Genomic DNA, 15,973 nt, shown 5'->3' with positions numbered 1-15,973 from the left:
ACGAGATCATTCAGTGGAGGGTAATGGCAGAAATAAGAGAGATTACTATAGACGTATTATTATATGTATAGGGGGGGGGGGCAGAAAGTCCCTTTACACTAATAATAATAATGTTTCAACACCGCACCAATGTTTATTTGCGTTCTTGCGCATGCGCATGTGCATAGTCAAGGTCACCTGTCTGGTCACGAAGACAGACAATCATTAATAGTTGCGATTGAAACATGATGGCGGCCACAAGTGAGTATACTATTGAAGCGTGTCAATTACTGCTTCAACGCTTTCCGAGAGCATATGACAAACAAAATGGTCTGTTAACCGATGAGGGTGCCATTTCTCGAAATCGAAATAATTGTTTATGGGCAAAGGGCAAGTCCTATTATTTCTTTGAGGAATTGAAAAAAAACTCGCCTCAGGTTATGATATGGGTTGAAATTACTTCAACTTATCTGCTTGGGTCAAATTTTTTTAAGGCTCCATAACACACTTGTCTGCAGTCTGCAGATAATCAACGAGTGGTTATTATTACCACAATTGGCATCTCAGGGTACTGCTGAGACTACTTATTTTCAACAAGATGGCGCCTCACCCCATTTTGCTCTCGTTGTTCGCAAACGAATGAATGAAATCTTCCCGAACCGATGGATTGGGCGAGGTTTTTCAATTCCTTGGCCTCCAAGAAGTCCAGATTTGACCACTCCGGATAATGCACTGTGGGATTTCATTAAACAGGAGGTTAAAAAACGCCGATATGTTTCGAATGAGGACTTGCGAAACGGAGTTCGCCAAGCTTTTACGTTAGTACCTCCGGACATGTTGAGACGAATGAGCATACGAACATAGCGTCGTACCAAGTTGTGTTGCGATAATGGAGGTGTGCACACCGATATTTTAGATAAATAAATAACTTACAAACTAAATTGTGTTATTATTTTTTCCCTCTGTAGTATAACAAAAATAATTCATTAGTTTAAAGGGACTTTCCGACCAACCTTTATATCTTCTTGCAGTGCCTACTCATTAATGATGGCTACCAGCATGACTATTCTAACTTTATTGACTTATGCTCTAAAAAGTTTTGTAGTTGTTAAGTTGTACCAATGTCGGAGGTTGCTCAGCCATGATATCCTACGCCTTCCTGAACCTATCTTGCCATGCACTTTGCAGAATGATTTGGAGCAGGTTGTACCGATGTTCGTTACGTATTACGTGGTTTATAACTTATAACTATGCTTATTTCGCGGTCCGCGGACTACTGAAAATCTTTTTATTTTGATAAATGAGGGTCTTATGTTCTCAATCCTTACTTTTAGCTTCGTCGAGAGTTCCCAACGATTATTCAAATTTGTGCCCAAATAGCAGTAATTGGTGGCCCATTCGATTAGTTGTTGGTAAGCAGTTGTCCACTTGGAATTTCTCTTACTGATGACCATATACTTAGTCTTTTTAATATTAAAACCTAATCAAAATCTTCCTCGTTCCTCTGCTATTACTGTATTAAGTGTTTGGTGCCTGCAGTCCTTTTAGCGGACTCGTACACCAAAGCAATATCCATCGTTATATTGAGGAAAGATATGCCTTGAGTTTCGCATCTAGTTTTTGGTGGACGATCCAAATCTCCGTTGCATTGGTGAACGAAGTTCCAGGAATCCTAGGTAGTTTTAAGTGCGTTCAAGGGATACATATTAACCGCTGATATTTATGGGATGTTGAGTGTTTCATGTTGCGTTTGGATATTGCTTTGGTGGACGAGTCCGCTTAGACTACCTGCTTAATAACTTACGTTGTTCAGTCTTTTGCCATTTAACAGTATTTCTTTGTCTACATCTGCTAGGTCCAGGTTGATTATGTGTTCTGAATATACGTTAGAGAGTATTCGAGACAGTACGCATTCCTGCCGTACTCTTCCCCTTATTTCTGTTGCTGCTGTCAATTGTTAAATAACTAGGTATGCACAATGCATCTCCCTGACGCTGTTGTAAGCATATTCTTTTTAACTTCATGTGGTTAAGTTTACGATTGTTGTTCATTTTTATTATTCCTTTTCCATTTAGACTTTTTATATTCCATTTACCTAGTTCTTACGTTTCTTCATTAAAATATTTATTTATAATCTTTTTTGTTGTTTCATTATCATTTATATTGTGATTTTTGCTGTCCTTTTTTGTGGATGGTCGACAGTGAAAAAAAAAAGGACAGCAAGGATTAGTGTGAAAATTACAGAGGAATTCCGGTAAACAGCACAATAAGTAGGATGTAGGTATGGGAAACTTATTAAGAACAAAATAGAAAATGACTATAAGATTACGAAGCAGAGGAGCAAGCTGGCTTTAAATGGCATTTAGACGCCGCTATAAATGCGATCAATTTATTGTGACGATAAATTGCTACGATTTATTGATTTTTTAAGCTGTTTAGACGCTGCGATATATTGTTGCGATTGATTATAAACTGAAACAACTCGATCGTTACAATAAATTGATGCAATCCGATACCAACTCCAATCCAACTCCAATCCGGATAAATCGCTGCAATGCACCGTTTACACACAACGATAAATTGAAATAACTCCATCAATATCGATAAATTGCTCGGATTTATCGCGGTGTCTAAACGCTGCCTTAGAGCAGGGCGGTCCACAGTAGACTACCTGTACTCTATTACGCAACTTATTGAGAAAAAACAGCCGTCAATAAAGAAGTTCACCTGGTGTACGTAGACCTACAAAAAGCATAAAACAGTATGCCCCTCAGCAAACTATGCTCAACCCTACAGCAAACCAACATTAAAAATGGTTTTATCAAAGCAGTCCAAAGTCTGTATAATGGAACGACTACAAAAATTAAAACTGGATCATTGATATCTGAGGGACTTCTTGGCATGAACACCACAAGGGAGAAGGAACAGGGGAAGGCCGAGAAGGAGCTCGAGGAAGGAAATTGAAAAAGAACTAGAGGAAAGAAAAATCCCTCCAGGTCTGTGGTTGAACAGACAAGAATATCGGTTAAGATTCTATTTTATTATATTCTAGTAATTATAGTATTAATTTAATAGTAATTATATATATATATATATATATATATATATATATATATATATATATATATACAATAGCACTAAAGGCCTTAGAGGCCCATGGCTTGAAAAGTTTGTTTTTTTTTCTTTCTTCATTTTCACGTTTCTTTATGTGCTGAGCTCTTCTCTGGCTTGATATGTGATTTTCCTCCATTCCTTCCTGTCACTCATTTTTCTTTTTTGGCCCTCTAGCCCCATTCTTTCCAAATCTTTTTCGACGCCTTGCTTCCATCTATTTTTCGGCCTTCCTCTTCTCTTTCTTGAAGTTATAGTGTAGTTTAGTACCTTCTTTGGAGTCCTCGTGTTTGGCATCCTTTCAATGTGGCCTCGCCATCTAAGTCTCTGAGCCTTTATCACTCCTATTATATTAGGTTGGTTGTATAATTGTTTTAACTCATCATTTGATCTTCTTATCCATAAACCGTCCCTTATTTTTCCTCCATATATCTTCCTTAGTATTTTCCTTTCCCAGATCTCCAGTAGATTTTGTTCATTTTTTGTCATTGTCCATGTCTCACTGCAGTATGTTACTATTGGCTGTATAGTTGTTTTGTATAGCTGTACTTTTGCCCTTCTTGATAGAAACTTGCTTTTCAACATTACATTAAGCGCATGTACACTTCTATTGCCTGCCATTATTCTAGCTTGTATTTCTTCTTTAATGATAGGTTTACGTGATATTATTGCCCCTAGGTATGTAAATCTTTCTACCATTTCGAATTCGTATGATGTTCCTTCTTCTACTTCTACTTTAAACTTTTGACCATTCCTAAACTGACCATCTGTCCACTCCATACATTTTGTTTTAGTTGAATTTATATATAGTCCCATTTTCTTCGCTGCTTTTACTATTCTCTGTACCATCTCCTGTAGCTCTTTTTTTCCTCTTGCCAGTAACACCACATCATCCGCAAACGCCAAAACTTGGTGTCTTCTTTGATATATGAGTCCTTCTCTATTGATTTTTGCTTCTCGCATTATTTTTTCTAGGCATAAGTTGAAGAGTAAAGATGACAGAGGATCGCCCTGTCTTAATCCTTCGTTTACTATAAATTTTTCTGATGATTGATTGTTTATTTTGACTCTGTTTTCTGTATTCTCCAGAGTGAGATGTATCATGTTACGTAGCTTTCTGCTAACTCCCAATTCCTCAAGCGCCTCTTTTAATTTCTTCCTCTTTATTCTATCGTATGCTTGTTGGAAGTCGATGAATAGTGCTATCGTTGGTAGGTTGTGTTCATAGCTTTCTGCTTGTAATTCTCTGATTACGAATACTTGGTCCGTTGTGCTTCTCCCTCTTCTAAATCCGCACTGATATTCGCCTATTATATTTTCAGCTTCTTTTTCAAGTTTGTCTTTTATTGATTTTCCTAGGATTTTGTATACGGTATTTAGTAAAGCTATTCCTCTGTAATTACTGCATTCTGTTTTGTCGCCTTTTTTATGTAATGGGCAGATAATTGCTTCCTTCCAGTCCTCTGGTATTCGTTCTTTTAACCATATATCTTTTATGATTGTGTGTATCCAATCATTCAGCAATTTTCCACCATATTTCATCATCTCTGCTGTTATGTTATCGCTTCCAGGGCATTTGTTGTTTTTAAGATTTCTAATTATTTCCTCGATTTGTTCTTTGCTCGGTGGATTCTCTTCTATGTCTTCTAACTGTTCATTTTCTGTCTCTGCTTCTATGGATTCATTTTGGTTTGGCTTATTCTTGCCATTTAGTAATTCGTCAAAATACTCTTTCCATCTCTCTACTATTTCTGCTTCGCCGCTTATATTATCTCCAGCTTTGTTTTTAACGAATATGGGTTTTTGCTGGTATCCTCTTTTCTCGTTTCTGGCACCTTGATACAGGTTTTTTATTTCTTTATTTCTGTAGTTCTCTTCTATTTCTTTTGGCTTATTATCTAAGTGTTTTCTCTTCTTTTCTCTCAATAACCTCTTTACTTTTTGTCTTTGTTCTATATATCTATCATGCGTCTCTGTTGTTTCTTTCTTGATCATTTCCATCCTTAATGATTGTCTTAGTTCTATTTCTTTTTGGCACTCTATGTCGAACCACTCCTTCCTCTTTTTAATCTCTTGTTTATTACATTCTTTTGCTGCTTTGTTCATTACTTGCTTTATGATTTCCCAGTTGTTCTCCGTTTGTTCTTCTATTTGTATCTTTTTTAGTTCCCTTTCCATTGTTTCTCTGTATGTTTCTTGCTCTTTTTTTGTTGCAAACCGAATTGGTTTATTTATACATTTCTTTTCTTTTATTTTGTTTTTGTTTTCAGGTATCAGTTGCTTCATTTTGATACCCACCATGTAATGGTCGGAGTCGGCATCTGGTCCTCTGTATGTTCTAATCTTCTTTATACATTGCTGCTCTTCTTTTTCGATCAGCACGTGATCTATTTGGTTTTTGGTCTTACTATCTGGCGATATCCATGTTTCCTTGTGTATTTCTTTTCTTTCGAAATATGTGCTCATTATGATCATATTTTTTTCTCTTGCAAAATCTATGAGGAACTGTCCGTTTTCATTAGTTTCATTGTGTTTACTATGTTTTCCTATTGTCGGTCTAAATACTTCTTCCTTCCCTATTTTGGCATTTGCGTCGCCTAAAATAATTTTCATGTCGTATCTGGGTATACTTTCGATTGTTCTATTTAGTTCACTGTAAAAAGATTCTTTGACATCATTATCTTTTTCTTCAGATGGTGCGTGAATATTTATGAGAGTGATTTTTTGGTATTTTCCCTTGATCCTGATACTACATATTCGATCTGATATTGGTTTGAATTCTACTATTGCTTCCTTTAGTTCTTTTGGTAGCATAAAACCTGTGCCTAATGTTCTATTCTTTCCGCCGCTATTAAAAAACACTGTATCTTCTATTTCTAATATATCATTTCCCAGCTGTTTCGTCTCCTGCAAGGCTACTATGTCAAATTGGAACTTTTCGATTTCTCTCGCTAGATGTTTAAGTTTACCTTCTCTATATGTGCCTCTTACATTCCATGTTCCTAAAAGTAAGTGTTCTTTTCGACATGTTCTCTTGTGTTTTTGTCCGGTTTTCATTTTTTTTCTCTTTTGTCCTTTTTTTGAATTATCGTTATCCTTTTTCTGTACTTGTGTCGTCATCGTTATTCCCATGGTACAATTGTCTGCTAGTTTTTTGATGTTGTTTTGATGATTTTTCCTTCTTTGTCGTTCCACTTCCATTCGTTGTTGTTTACCCATATTTTTTTTACTCCAATCTTGACTTCATTTCCTTTGTTTCTTTCTTCCTGAGCAATGTTTCTAATTGTTTTCTGTATTTCTCGTTCTCTTATGGTTGCATCTTCGTTAATATATACCTTCAGCCCTCTTATTTCTTTTAACTTATACTTTTTTTCCATTATTTTTCTTTTTTCTTCTTGGTTTTCTAATTCAATGAGGCATGTTTTTTCTCCTAGCTTGTGAGCATTCCTTATTTTAACCTCTACTCCTAAGTGTTGTTTGATGAAATTGTTAGTTGTTTCTTTTAACCCTGCTTGTTCATATGTGTCTATCCTTAGACCGTTCATGACTACGTTATTTATTCGTCGGTGTTTTTCCATAACTTCCATGTGGTTTGTTATTTCTCTGAGTTCCTCCTTGATTTCTATATTCTCTTGTTTTAGTTCCGCATTTTCTTTTCTCAGCGCTCTGTTTTCTATAATGAGCTTTTCTATTGCTTCCTTGCTTTCTTTTTGATTTCTTTTTATTTCCTTAATGTCATCGGTGAGGTGTCTCACCATTATTAATAATTGATCAATTTTTGTTTCTTCATTTCTTTTCTCTTGATTTTTTGTTGGTGTTCTCGAGAACTTTTTGCTCTTGCTAAAAATATCATCTTCCTCGTTATCCATATATCTGTCCTTCCTTTTTGACCCTCCTTCTGACTGTGTGTCATCACTGTCTAAAGTTTCCAGATACCTTTCCATTTTCCGGCGCCAAACACTGTCTTCCACCTCAAAAGTGCAGAGAAGACAGCGTTTACCGTATTTATTTTGTATATTTGTTATCGGTTGTTATTTTCTGTGGTTACCTGGAAAATCTACTCACAACGGCAACGTCGCAATTTCATCGGCCAGAGTTTCGTGTCTACGTTTTGTTGTTAAACAGGCTTAACAATTTTAGCGATCTTACTTTTTGTATGTCCTTGGTTCTATTTTGATGTTATTTCACCGATTTTAATGTTTTTAATTATCACTAACCTTAACTTAATGTCTTATATTGTTCACTGGATACTTTTAATAACTTATTTCCCGTTGCAACTCTCTAAAATTGAGTTTATTGCAGACGGTAAATACAATATTTGTTTTCGTTTTGACTGCCGTGTTGCCCAAAATAGTAATTATAGTAGTGGTAGGGGAGCCCAAGCGGGGATTTTTGCAGTTACTCGAGCGCGTCAGATTAGCATATGGGGAGAAACCTGGTACTCTTCAGATGTACCTCTACCATATATTGGCTCTTAACACAGGGGAGTTCGTTAAGGGGGGCCCGAAAAAAAAAATCTATCCTTAAAAAAACTCGAAATTGTCAGATTAAGATACAGTAAATTAAGTACATGCAAAAGAGTGTATATTTCAAAAATCTGACAATTTGAGCCGGGCGTAAGGAAATGGGTGAGTCCCAAAGTTTCACAAGAAAAAAGAGAATAATTCGCGAAATGATTGACAGATCGAAAAACTAAAAAATATGTGCTCAATATTTTTTAAAAATCTATCGAATGATACCAAACACGACTTCCCACGGAGAGGGGTGGGGAGTGAATTTAATATTTTAAATACGAATCCCGGGATATTTCGCGAAATGAACATTAGATCGAAAAACTGTAAAATACACTTATTCAATATTTTTGAAAAATCTATCGAATGGCACCAAACACGACCCCCCATGGACGTGGGGTGGGGGGTTACTTTAAAATCTTAAATAGGAGCTGTCATTTTTTATTGCAGATTTGGATTCCTTGCGTAAAAATAAGTAACTTTTATTCGAGACATTTTTTCGAATTATGGATAGATGGCGTTATAGTCGAAAAAAACGATTGTTGGAAATGGAAAATTAAATTAAAAAATGGCAAGCGCCCACTAAAATGGAAAATTTTACTTAACTTTTTTTGGTTTTAGGACCTACTCTTCACAGCCCAATAGGTCCCCAAAGCGCTCGAGTGACTGCACATTTAGCATACTTTGCTCCCCTACCATAGTATCAAAAATAAAGTGACAAAACGAACAAAAACATACCCATCCAAGGCTAAAACTTCAGTACCCATATATCCATGTCGCACCGAACTTCTCCTAAATAAAAGGTTCAGTCTTTCTCTATAATCACGAGATCGGTTTCTGAATTTATTTGTACTAGGATCTGCTAATTCTGAACTAAAGGTATCCCCCTCTATCACCCTAAACGTCGCTCTGAATATCTGCTCGTCTGGGTCTTGAGGAAGAAAAAATGTATCTGAAAGAATAAAATTTGATATTAACGGTATTAATAAAGAACAAATCTAATATTTAATAGTTTAATAAAAGTTCTGCAATTTATTAAAATAGATCTACATATTTTTGTTATAACAAATACTTTTGTGCTAAGGTATGAAGGTATTAGGAAATAAGTTTGTACATATAATAACAACTAATACCAAAATTGTTTCATTTAATTAAAATTTGTTTTAGTTAATCGGAACAAAAGAGCTTTGTCGCGATATCCGAAAGAGTCATACTCATTCAGATGATTGGAAGAGTTAATGTAAACATTATACATGGCTACGCCCATAGAGCAGACAAGCCAGAAGAAGAACTAGAGCGATTTTATCAACAGCTAGACGAAGCCTCAAAGGTGGCTAAGAATCACGATATTAACATCGTATTAGGAGATTTTAACGTGAAAGTCAGAGAAGGAGCCGTATATCACATATTTGGAAAATATGGTCTTGCTCAGAGAAACCACAGAGGGGACAGATTGATACAGTACTGACTGCCAGACAAAGATCTAGTCATAACGAATACTTGTTATAAGTCACTATCCATGAGGCTTTACACATCGAGGGCGTTTTTAGACGGACATCAGGGCATTATGAGGAATCAAGTTGATCACGAAACAATTAACAGAAGGTATAGGAATGCTATTACTAAGGTCTCTGCATTACCTGGAACAGACATAGGATCCGACAACGATCCCTTAGTTATAACTATTAACTGAGGCTCGCTACAGGCAAAAGAAAAAAAACAGAGGTCATCATTAAACATTAGAAAACTCAAAAACAATGATTCAAGAGAAGCATATCTAGAAGAAATAAACAATAGGTTATTTAATACAGCAACTGTGGATGATGTTGAAAAATCACGAACCACCATTAATTCACTGTGCCATGCCAATGGCCATAAGTTGTCGAGTCATTAAGCTAAATTAGAGAAAATCAAAGAAAGGATGTTTTAATCTAAATCCACAAGGAAAATGATGTCCTGTAGCTGGCTGTATACCATTTATCACAAAAAATTATATTTTTTAAAATCCTTTATAAAAGGTATATCATTTATTAAATAAAAGTCCTTTAAATTATTACATCACAATAGCAGAACGTTTTCGATCTGTATAGATCACCATCAGTGCTGAAGAGGATGCGAACATGCTAAGCCGCCAAAAACAAAAATATTACGGTAAAAACCCTTTAAAATATTACAATTATAACAAAATTAACATTGTTAATTGTAAATAACATGGATGTTTGAAATTATCCTAGATTTAGCACTAGGCATCACCTGACTCCCCACGTAAATTGAACACGTCCTGAGGTTCTGTCTTCACATTACAGACCGTAAGTAACTGTTACAAGAGACAAGAATAATTAGAGGAATACGAAAGTTCTCTACAGGTTGGGATATTCTGTTACACAGCAATAAAAATAAAATATAAAAGAAAAATCAAAAAATTGATTGAGTTGCATTTTCAAACAAGTCTTGAGCTTACTGGGTGTAAAAGACTGAGCGTCTGACTCCTCGTTGTATGCAGATTTCGTCGGTATTGTTATCTCCAATTTGTGGTATGCTTTAATGTTGTTCTGAAGCTATTTCCTTGTGGCATTTTGGTAATTAACTATTCTTAATGGAAAATAATTAATTCTTTTACTTAATAATGGATTTTATTGTTTTAAGATGTTTCTTAATAATTAATAAGCAATAGTAAAAGTTTATGCTTAACCTGGCAAAATTACAGTTAAAGCTATATAAATAACTTCAACTTCGACTTTACTGCACTGAAACGATTTAGTGTAGGTAAAGTGTAGATGAACTAAACTTACGTGCATAAAAATCGGCCCCCTTGAAAATTTGGTAACTTTTGATGTCTCGTATTTCCTAATCTTGTTGGCCGATTTAAGTGATTTTTCAATATGTCATAGCCTGATTCTTTAACAATATCGCTGTAATAATATTGTTGCTAAGCAGGTAAATTTTTATTGTATACCGGGTGTACAAATCAAACTGTTTTTTTCTCAAAATTCGGATCACAGTGTGAAATATTCTAGGATTTATAAGATACTGAAATTAAAACCCAACTCTAGCCTCAGGTTTTCTTAACATTCTGTTTTTTGATTCATTTGTTTATGTTGGATAATAAAAAAGTTAGGAACTTTATCAACCAGACATGTTCTTCATTAATACACGGTGTTTCTAAATAAGTGGGTCAAACTTTAAGGGGTAATTCTGCATAAAAACAATGACAGTTTGTTTTATAAACGTATGTTTGCAAATGTTTCGTTTCCGAGATACGGGATGTTGAATTTTTTCTTACAAACTGACGATTTATTTATTGCTCTAAAACCGTTGAGATATGCAAATGAAATTTGGTAGATTTTAAGAGATAGTTATAGCTGATTTTTCGACATAAAATTAAGAATTTTATATTCACCATTAGCGTGCATACGGGTAATATGATCGATCATATTACCCGTACATAAAGTAAGGTCATAAAGTACCTAGCTTTTGTATTATCCAACATAAGCGAATGAATCAAAAAACACAATGTTAAGAAAACATGAGGGTATAGTTGGGTTTTAATTTCAGTACTTTATAAATGCTAGAATATTCCACAGGATGATACGAACTTTGGGAAAAACACAGTTTGATTCGTACACCCGGTATATAATAAAAATTTACCTTTTTAGCAACAATATTATCACAGCGATATTACTAAAGAATTAAGATATCACATATTAAAAAAATCACTTAAATCGGCCAACAGGTTTAGGAAATACGAGACATCAAAAATTACCAAATTTTTAAGTGGACCGATTTCTATGCATAAGTTTAGTTATAGTATACAGTAAGGTCTCGTTTTATGCAGTGGATACGTTCTACAGAAAAGCGCTAAAGCGCATATAAAAAATCGCATAAAAAAAGACTTTACTTGCATTGAAAAAGTAGAATAGAATAGAATAGAATAGAAATATGCTTTATTGTCATGAAAAATTTAACAGTTTTATAGACAAAGCTTACAAGAATCATAAATACAAACAATAACAAATACAATTTACTAAAATTATACAAATCGTCAATATAAATAAAACATAATAAAGTGAAATAAAAATCAGTAACAATCTATTGCAAAATTAAAAAAAAATTGCAAATTGCGTAATCTACCTTAAGAAATTTAATAAGTAATTTAATAAGTTATTAAGTTATGCTGCTGCATATGACACTCAAATATAGATTAAGATTCTACTTATACATAAGAATACTGTAATTTCTTAGTTATTGGTTAAGAAACTCTGCTATTGAATAATATGGTCTTTCAGATAAATAGGCTTTTGTCATTTTACGGAACTTACGCCACTCAGAGGTTAAGCATTGGAATTTACAAAAGTTCCGACCGGAAAAAATCCTGCCTAAACATCGAGTCTTCGAGGAGGACTTGCTAAAGATGTTAAACTTCGTATAAACCGCTTCATGATCAGATTGATAGTCCCGCATTAACAGTTGTAGCGCAGACATCAAGGGGTGAGAAATCTGAGACAATATAATCAATTATGGTAGATGAAGTTTTTGTAATCCTTGTAGGAGAATCAATGTGCATTGATAGACCATATGATTCTAATATGTTGACCAGGGATATTTGTGTAGCACAAGCAGCAGCATAAATTAAAGTTGAAGTCCCCGCATAAAATTTTTCTGCTTTTATGGGGCAGGTCATCTAACAAATTAAGCAGGTTCTGAAAAAATAGTTCCACGGAAGAGTCAGGTGATCTATAAATGCAAATAATATAAAGATTAAGGTTCTTACTGTAAACTAAGGAAAACTGTGATATATTATTCGACGCGCCTTCGCAATCGCAAGATGAGAATAAATATATACTTCCGGTTTCATGACTGACTGTGTGTCTGTCCGTCGGCGAATACAACTCCTCCGTTATTAATACAGATAGAATAACAAATAAGGTGTCGAATGTAAGCTTATAACCCAAGGATGGTATTAAAGATGAGAAATTTGACATCAGATTTCCGGTTTTAGAGTTGCAACCGTAAGTACGGTTATAAAGTCACCGAAATAGTATAAGCGGTATATCATTCGACGTGCCTTAACAAGATGAGAGAAAATGTAAAATATTGGTTTTAATATCATTTCCGGGTAAAAAGTTCTAACCAGAAGTGCCATTATAGTCGCAGAAATAGTACATGTAACACATCAATCGAAGCGTATTGAAAAGTTGGGTTTGAGTCTTTAGTTCTGGTTTTGAAATCATTACTGTTTAAACAATGATGACCCAAAGTTTAGCAAAAATGACTCAAAATTAGTAAAATCGTATATAAACCAACGTAAAGTTACACGAAGAGTTCAAAAATATCGATTTCCAGTTCTACTTTCGATTACTTTGGGTGAAAACCTAGGACTTGCGAAGTCCAGTTACTTGTTATATTTATATTTTTGTTTATCCATCATTTACTACGTACACTTGATCTAATTCAATATAAATGTAGCATTTTCTGCAAATTTAAATATTCTATGTACAAGATGCCCTTGCCTTTTACACAAAGCACTCCTCGTTTGTTCGACTTGCTTTCTATTTCAAGACTACAAACAGTAATGTCACGATTGGAAATATCACGGCAATTTTAATACCTCAGCGATTTACATACCGAAAGTTAATGCAAGATAATAAGTTATTGTAAGAAAAAAAAAGTAGTAAAGAATTTTATTTTCTTATTAATGACCTTTTAAGTAGTAATAAAAACTAATATGTATCATTGTTGAAACTGCCGTGATACTGTAACTATGTATGTACCTACGGTAAGACCGCATTTTAACCGTCCCCGTTTCAGCGGTTCTCGATTCCACCGACCCTTTTCAGCAGTCCCCGGTTCAGCGGTACCCATTTCAACAGTCCCCGTTTCGGCGGCTCTCGATTCCACCGACCCGTTTCAGCGGCGTTTGGTTCTGCAGCATGCCGTTTGAGAGGCATCGTTCAGGAAAATGAGTAAAAACAGGACCCTCTTGGGGACAGTAGTTTTAACAATAAAAAATGAATTTTATAAAATAAACAATAAATTGTCCCAAAATTACCCTATATATAGCTTTGCAATTGCATAAAAAGTAGGGTAATATGGTAAATAATTTGCAAAAAATTTGATGTTTTATTTACGTATTTTCAAAATAATACTACATTATGCAACGAGCATTTTTAATGATGGTCATTTATGATGCCAGTACGACAAATCCGACAAGCCTGGAAGAAGAAGAGAAAAAAATGTTTCAATCGCGCTGCAGTAATTCTTGACGAAGTTGAGTTAGATGATTTATTTAAAGAAATAAATACACTTTGTAGAAGATGAACTATAACTTGCAAAGAAGCAATTTGTAAGTTGTAGACGTTGACTAGAATAATCAAATTAAAATTCATGAACATTATACTATTAAACTATATGAACAAATTACTATTAAAACGAATACAGAAATTTAATTCTAATTATTGAACTTACACATACATCATTAAATATTGCAAAAATATAATTTATACTTATTATTAGATGCTTACCTAGACAAATATTAATAGATTCATCGAATAAAATTATAATAAAACAAAAATTACTTTATTAAGCCAGTATCAAATTAAAAAAAAAAATATGTATTGCATTAATTTATAATTATTATAGAATTTATCTAACTAATATACTTTATTTAATAAAATTTACAGAATCCTTACAAAATAATAATAATTGTAAAATTCGATAACTTTTATAATAAATGTAATTAATTTACTCTTCAAGGATTTTCCATTATTTTAAAGGGTCCTTACTTTTTATTATTTCACTGCATATACAATCCATAAATTGGATTATAAAATGTAAATTCTTATATAAAATCTGTTCAATTTTCACCTATTAATATTTGTAAACAATTGAAATATGATTTATTAAAAAACAAATGTTAACTTGATTTCTACTGGTCATATAAAACTATTTTTTCTTTTTTAATGTATATTTTTTATTATATATTTATCTTAATGATACACTTTATTTAATAAAATTTACAGAATTTCAATAAAATGTTAAAATTTTTTTAATACGTCTTAAAATTAAAGTCTCAAATAATCGACTGCGATCTGCTAAATATCTCACAGAGTCACTGTAGGGCAAGAACAGTTGTATAAACAATTGCTCTCTGGGATAAACAAATTGAATAACTTATAAACTATTTGGTCGATCTGGTTGAAATTTAGCACACTTAAATAACTCATTAATTGACATAATTTAAAGTCATTAAATTTTACGTCATTGTGCAAAAAATAAAGTTATTAATATTTATAATTTACTGCAAAAATGAGGGTTTTTGGCAATTATCTCGGTCAATTGTTTATATATTACAATATGCTTACCACCAAATTAAAGGACTTTTTAATAAGATCTACATTTATTTGAAACATTTTTCCCTAAAATGTACAAGAAACGTTATATAGTCAAAAAACTGCTTTTTTCATTCTTTACAATTGTTAAAAAAAAAAAAGCAAAATCAGCTGTACGTCTTCACGGAATTATCATCAGTTATCCCTCATCTACCGTTTAAAACTTTGAAAACCCTGTAGAACATCTTTACGTGAAATCGATGATTTTTTCCCTATTAACTGGGGTATATACCAGATACTTAGATATTACCTGTATATTTTCAAACAAGAATTAGTTAAAATAATATCCTACAATAAAACTAATTACTTATCATTGTCATATTATTATTTTCTAATTGAGACCGCTCTATTGGGGACCGCGTGTATGGGGACCGCTGAATTGGGCACCGCTGAATCGGGGTACCGCTGAAACGGGGACCGCTGTATTGAGACCGCTCAATCGGGGACCGCGCTTATGGGGACCGCTGAATAGGGGTGAAACCTACATAGGGGCTACATATTAAAAGTCAGACCTGGCGTCTTAAATGAGGAAGTACTAAGGAGGGTTAACAAAGTTAGAGAACTGCTAAAGACACACCGAAAAATGTCTTTTGAGACATATTATAGTGAGGGAAACCGATATAGAATACTGTAACTGATCCTAAAAGGCAAAATATAGTGGAGTCACTGAAGGTTTTCACCTCCGATTTCGTTGAACCTTCATCGATTTTCATGAAAATTGGCGAGTCGTTAGAAGATACTTCAGGGAACAAAGGTGACATGATGTCAACTTGCGCTTTTACCCTGGGGGTGGATGCCACCCCTTCTCGGGGGTGAAATTTTTTTTATTAAAAAAATACCAGAAATCGATAGAGGGTCAACTTTTAAGCAAAATTTATTATATAAAGTTATTAACATAAATCACTACTTTTTGAGTTATTAAATATCAAAGATTTTTATTTTTTCTTAAAAGAATGCATGTTTTAAAGCTGTTTTTCACGTATT

The 15,973-nt window shown here is 33.8% G+C and overlaps 1 protein-coding gene across 3 annotated transcripts in view; it reads right to left on the bottom strand.

Annotated features, from left to right (window-relative positions):
- The window catches only part of LOC126888063 (atrial natriuretic peptide-converting enzyme), a 331,414-nt gene that overhangs the window by 152,642 nt on the left and 162,799 nt on the right, over positions 1-15,973 (bottom strand). For all 3 annotated transcript variants that reach the window (XM_050656080.1, XM_050656081.1, XM_050656082.1), the window contains one exon: positions 8,340-8,553. In XM_050656080.1, the coding sequence (XP_050512037.1) occupies positions 8,340-8,553 (214 nt within the window). The remainder of the gene's footprint in view (positions 1-8,339; positions 8,554-15,973) is intronic.

The sequence above is a fragment of the Diabrotica virgifera genome, chromosome 7, assembly GCF_917563875.1.
Source record: "Diabrotica virgifera virgifera chromosome 7, PGI_DIABVI_V3a".
NCBI lineage: Eukaryota > Metazoa > Arthropoda > Insecta > Coleoptera > Chrysomelidae > Diabrotica > Diabrotica virgifera.
This window is presented reverse-complemented; position numbering and strand designations above follow the sequence as displayed.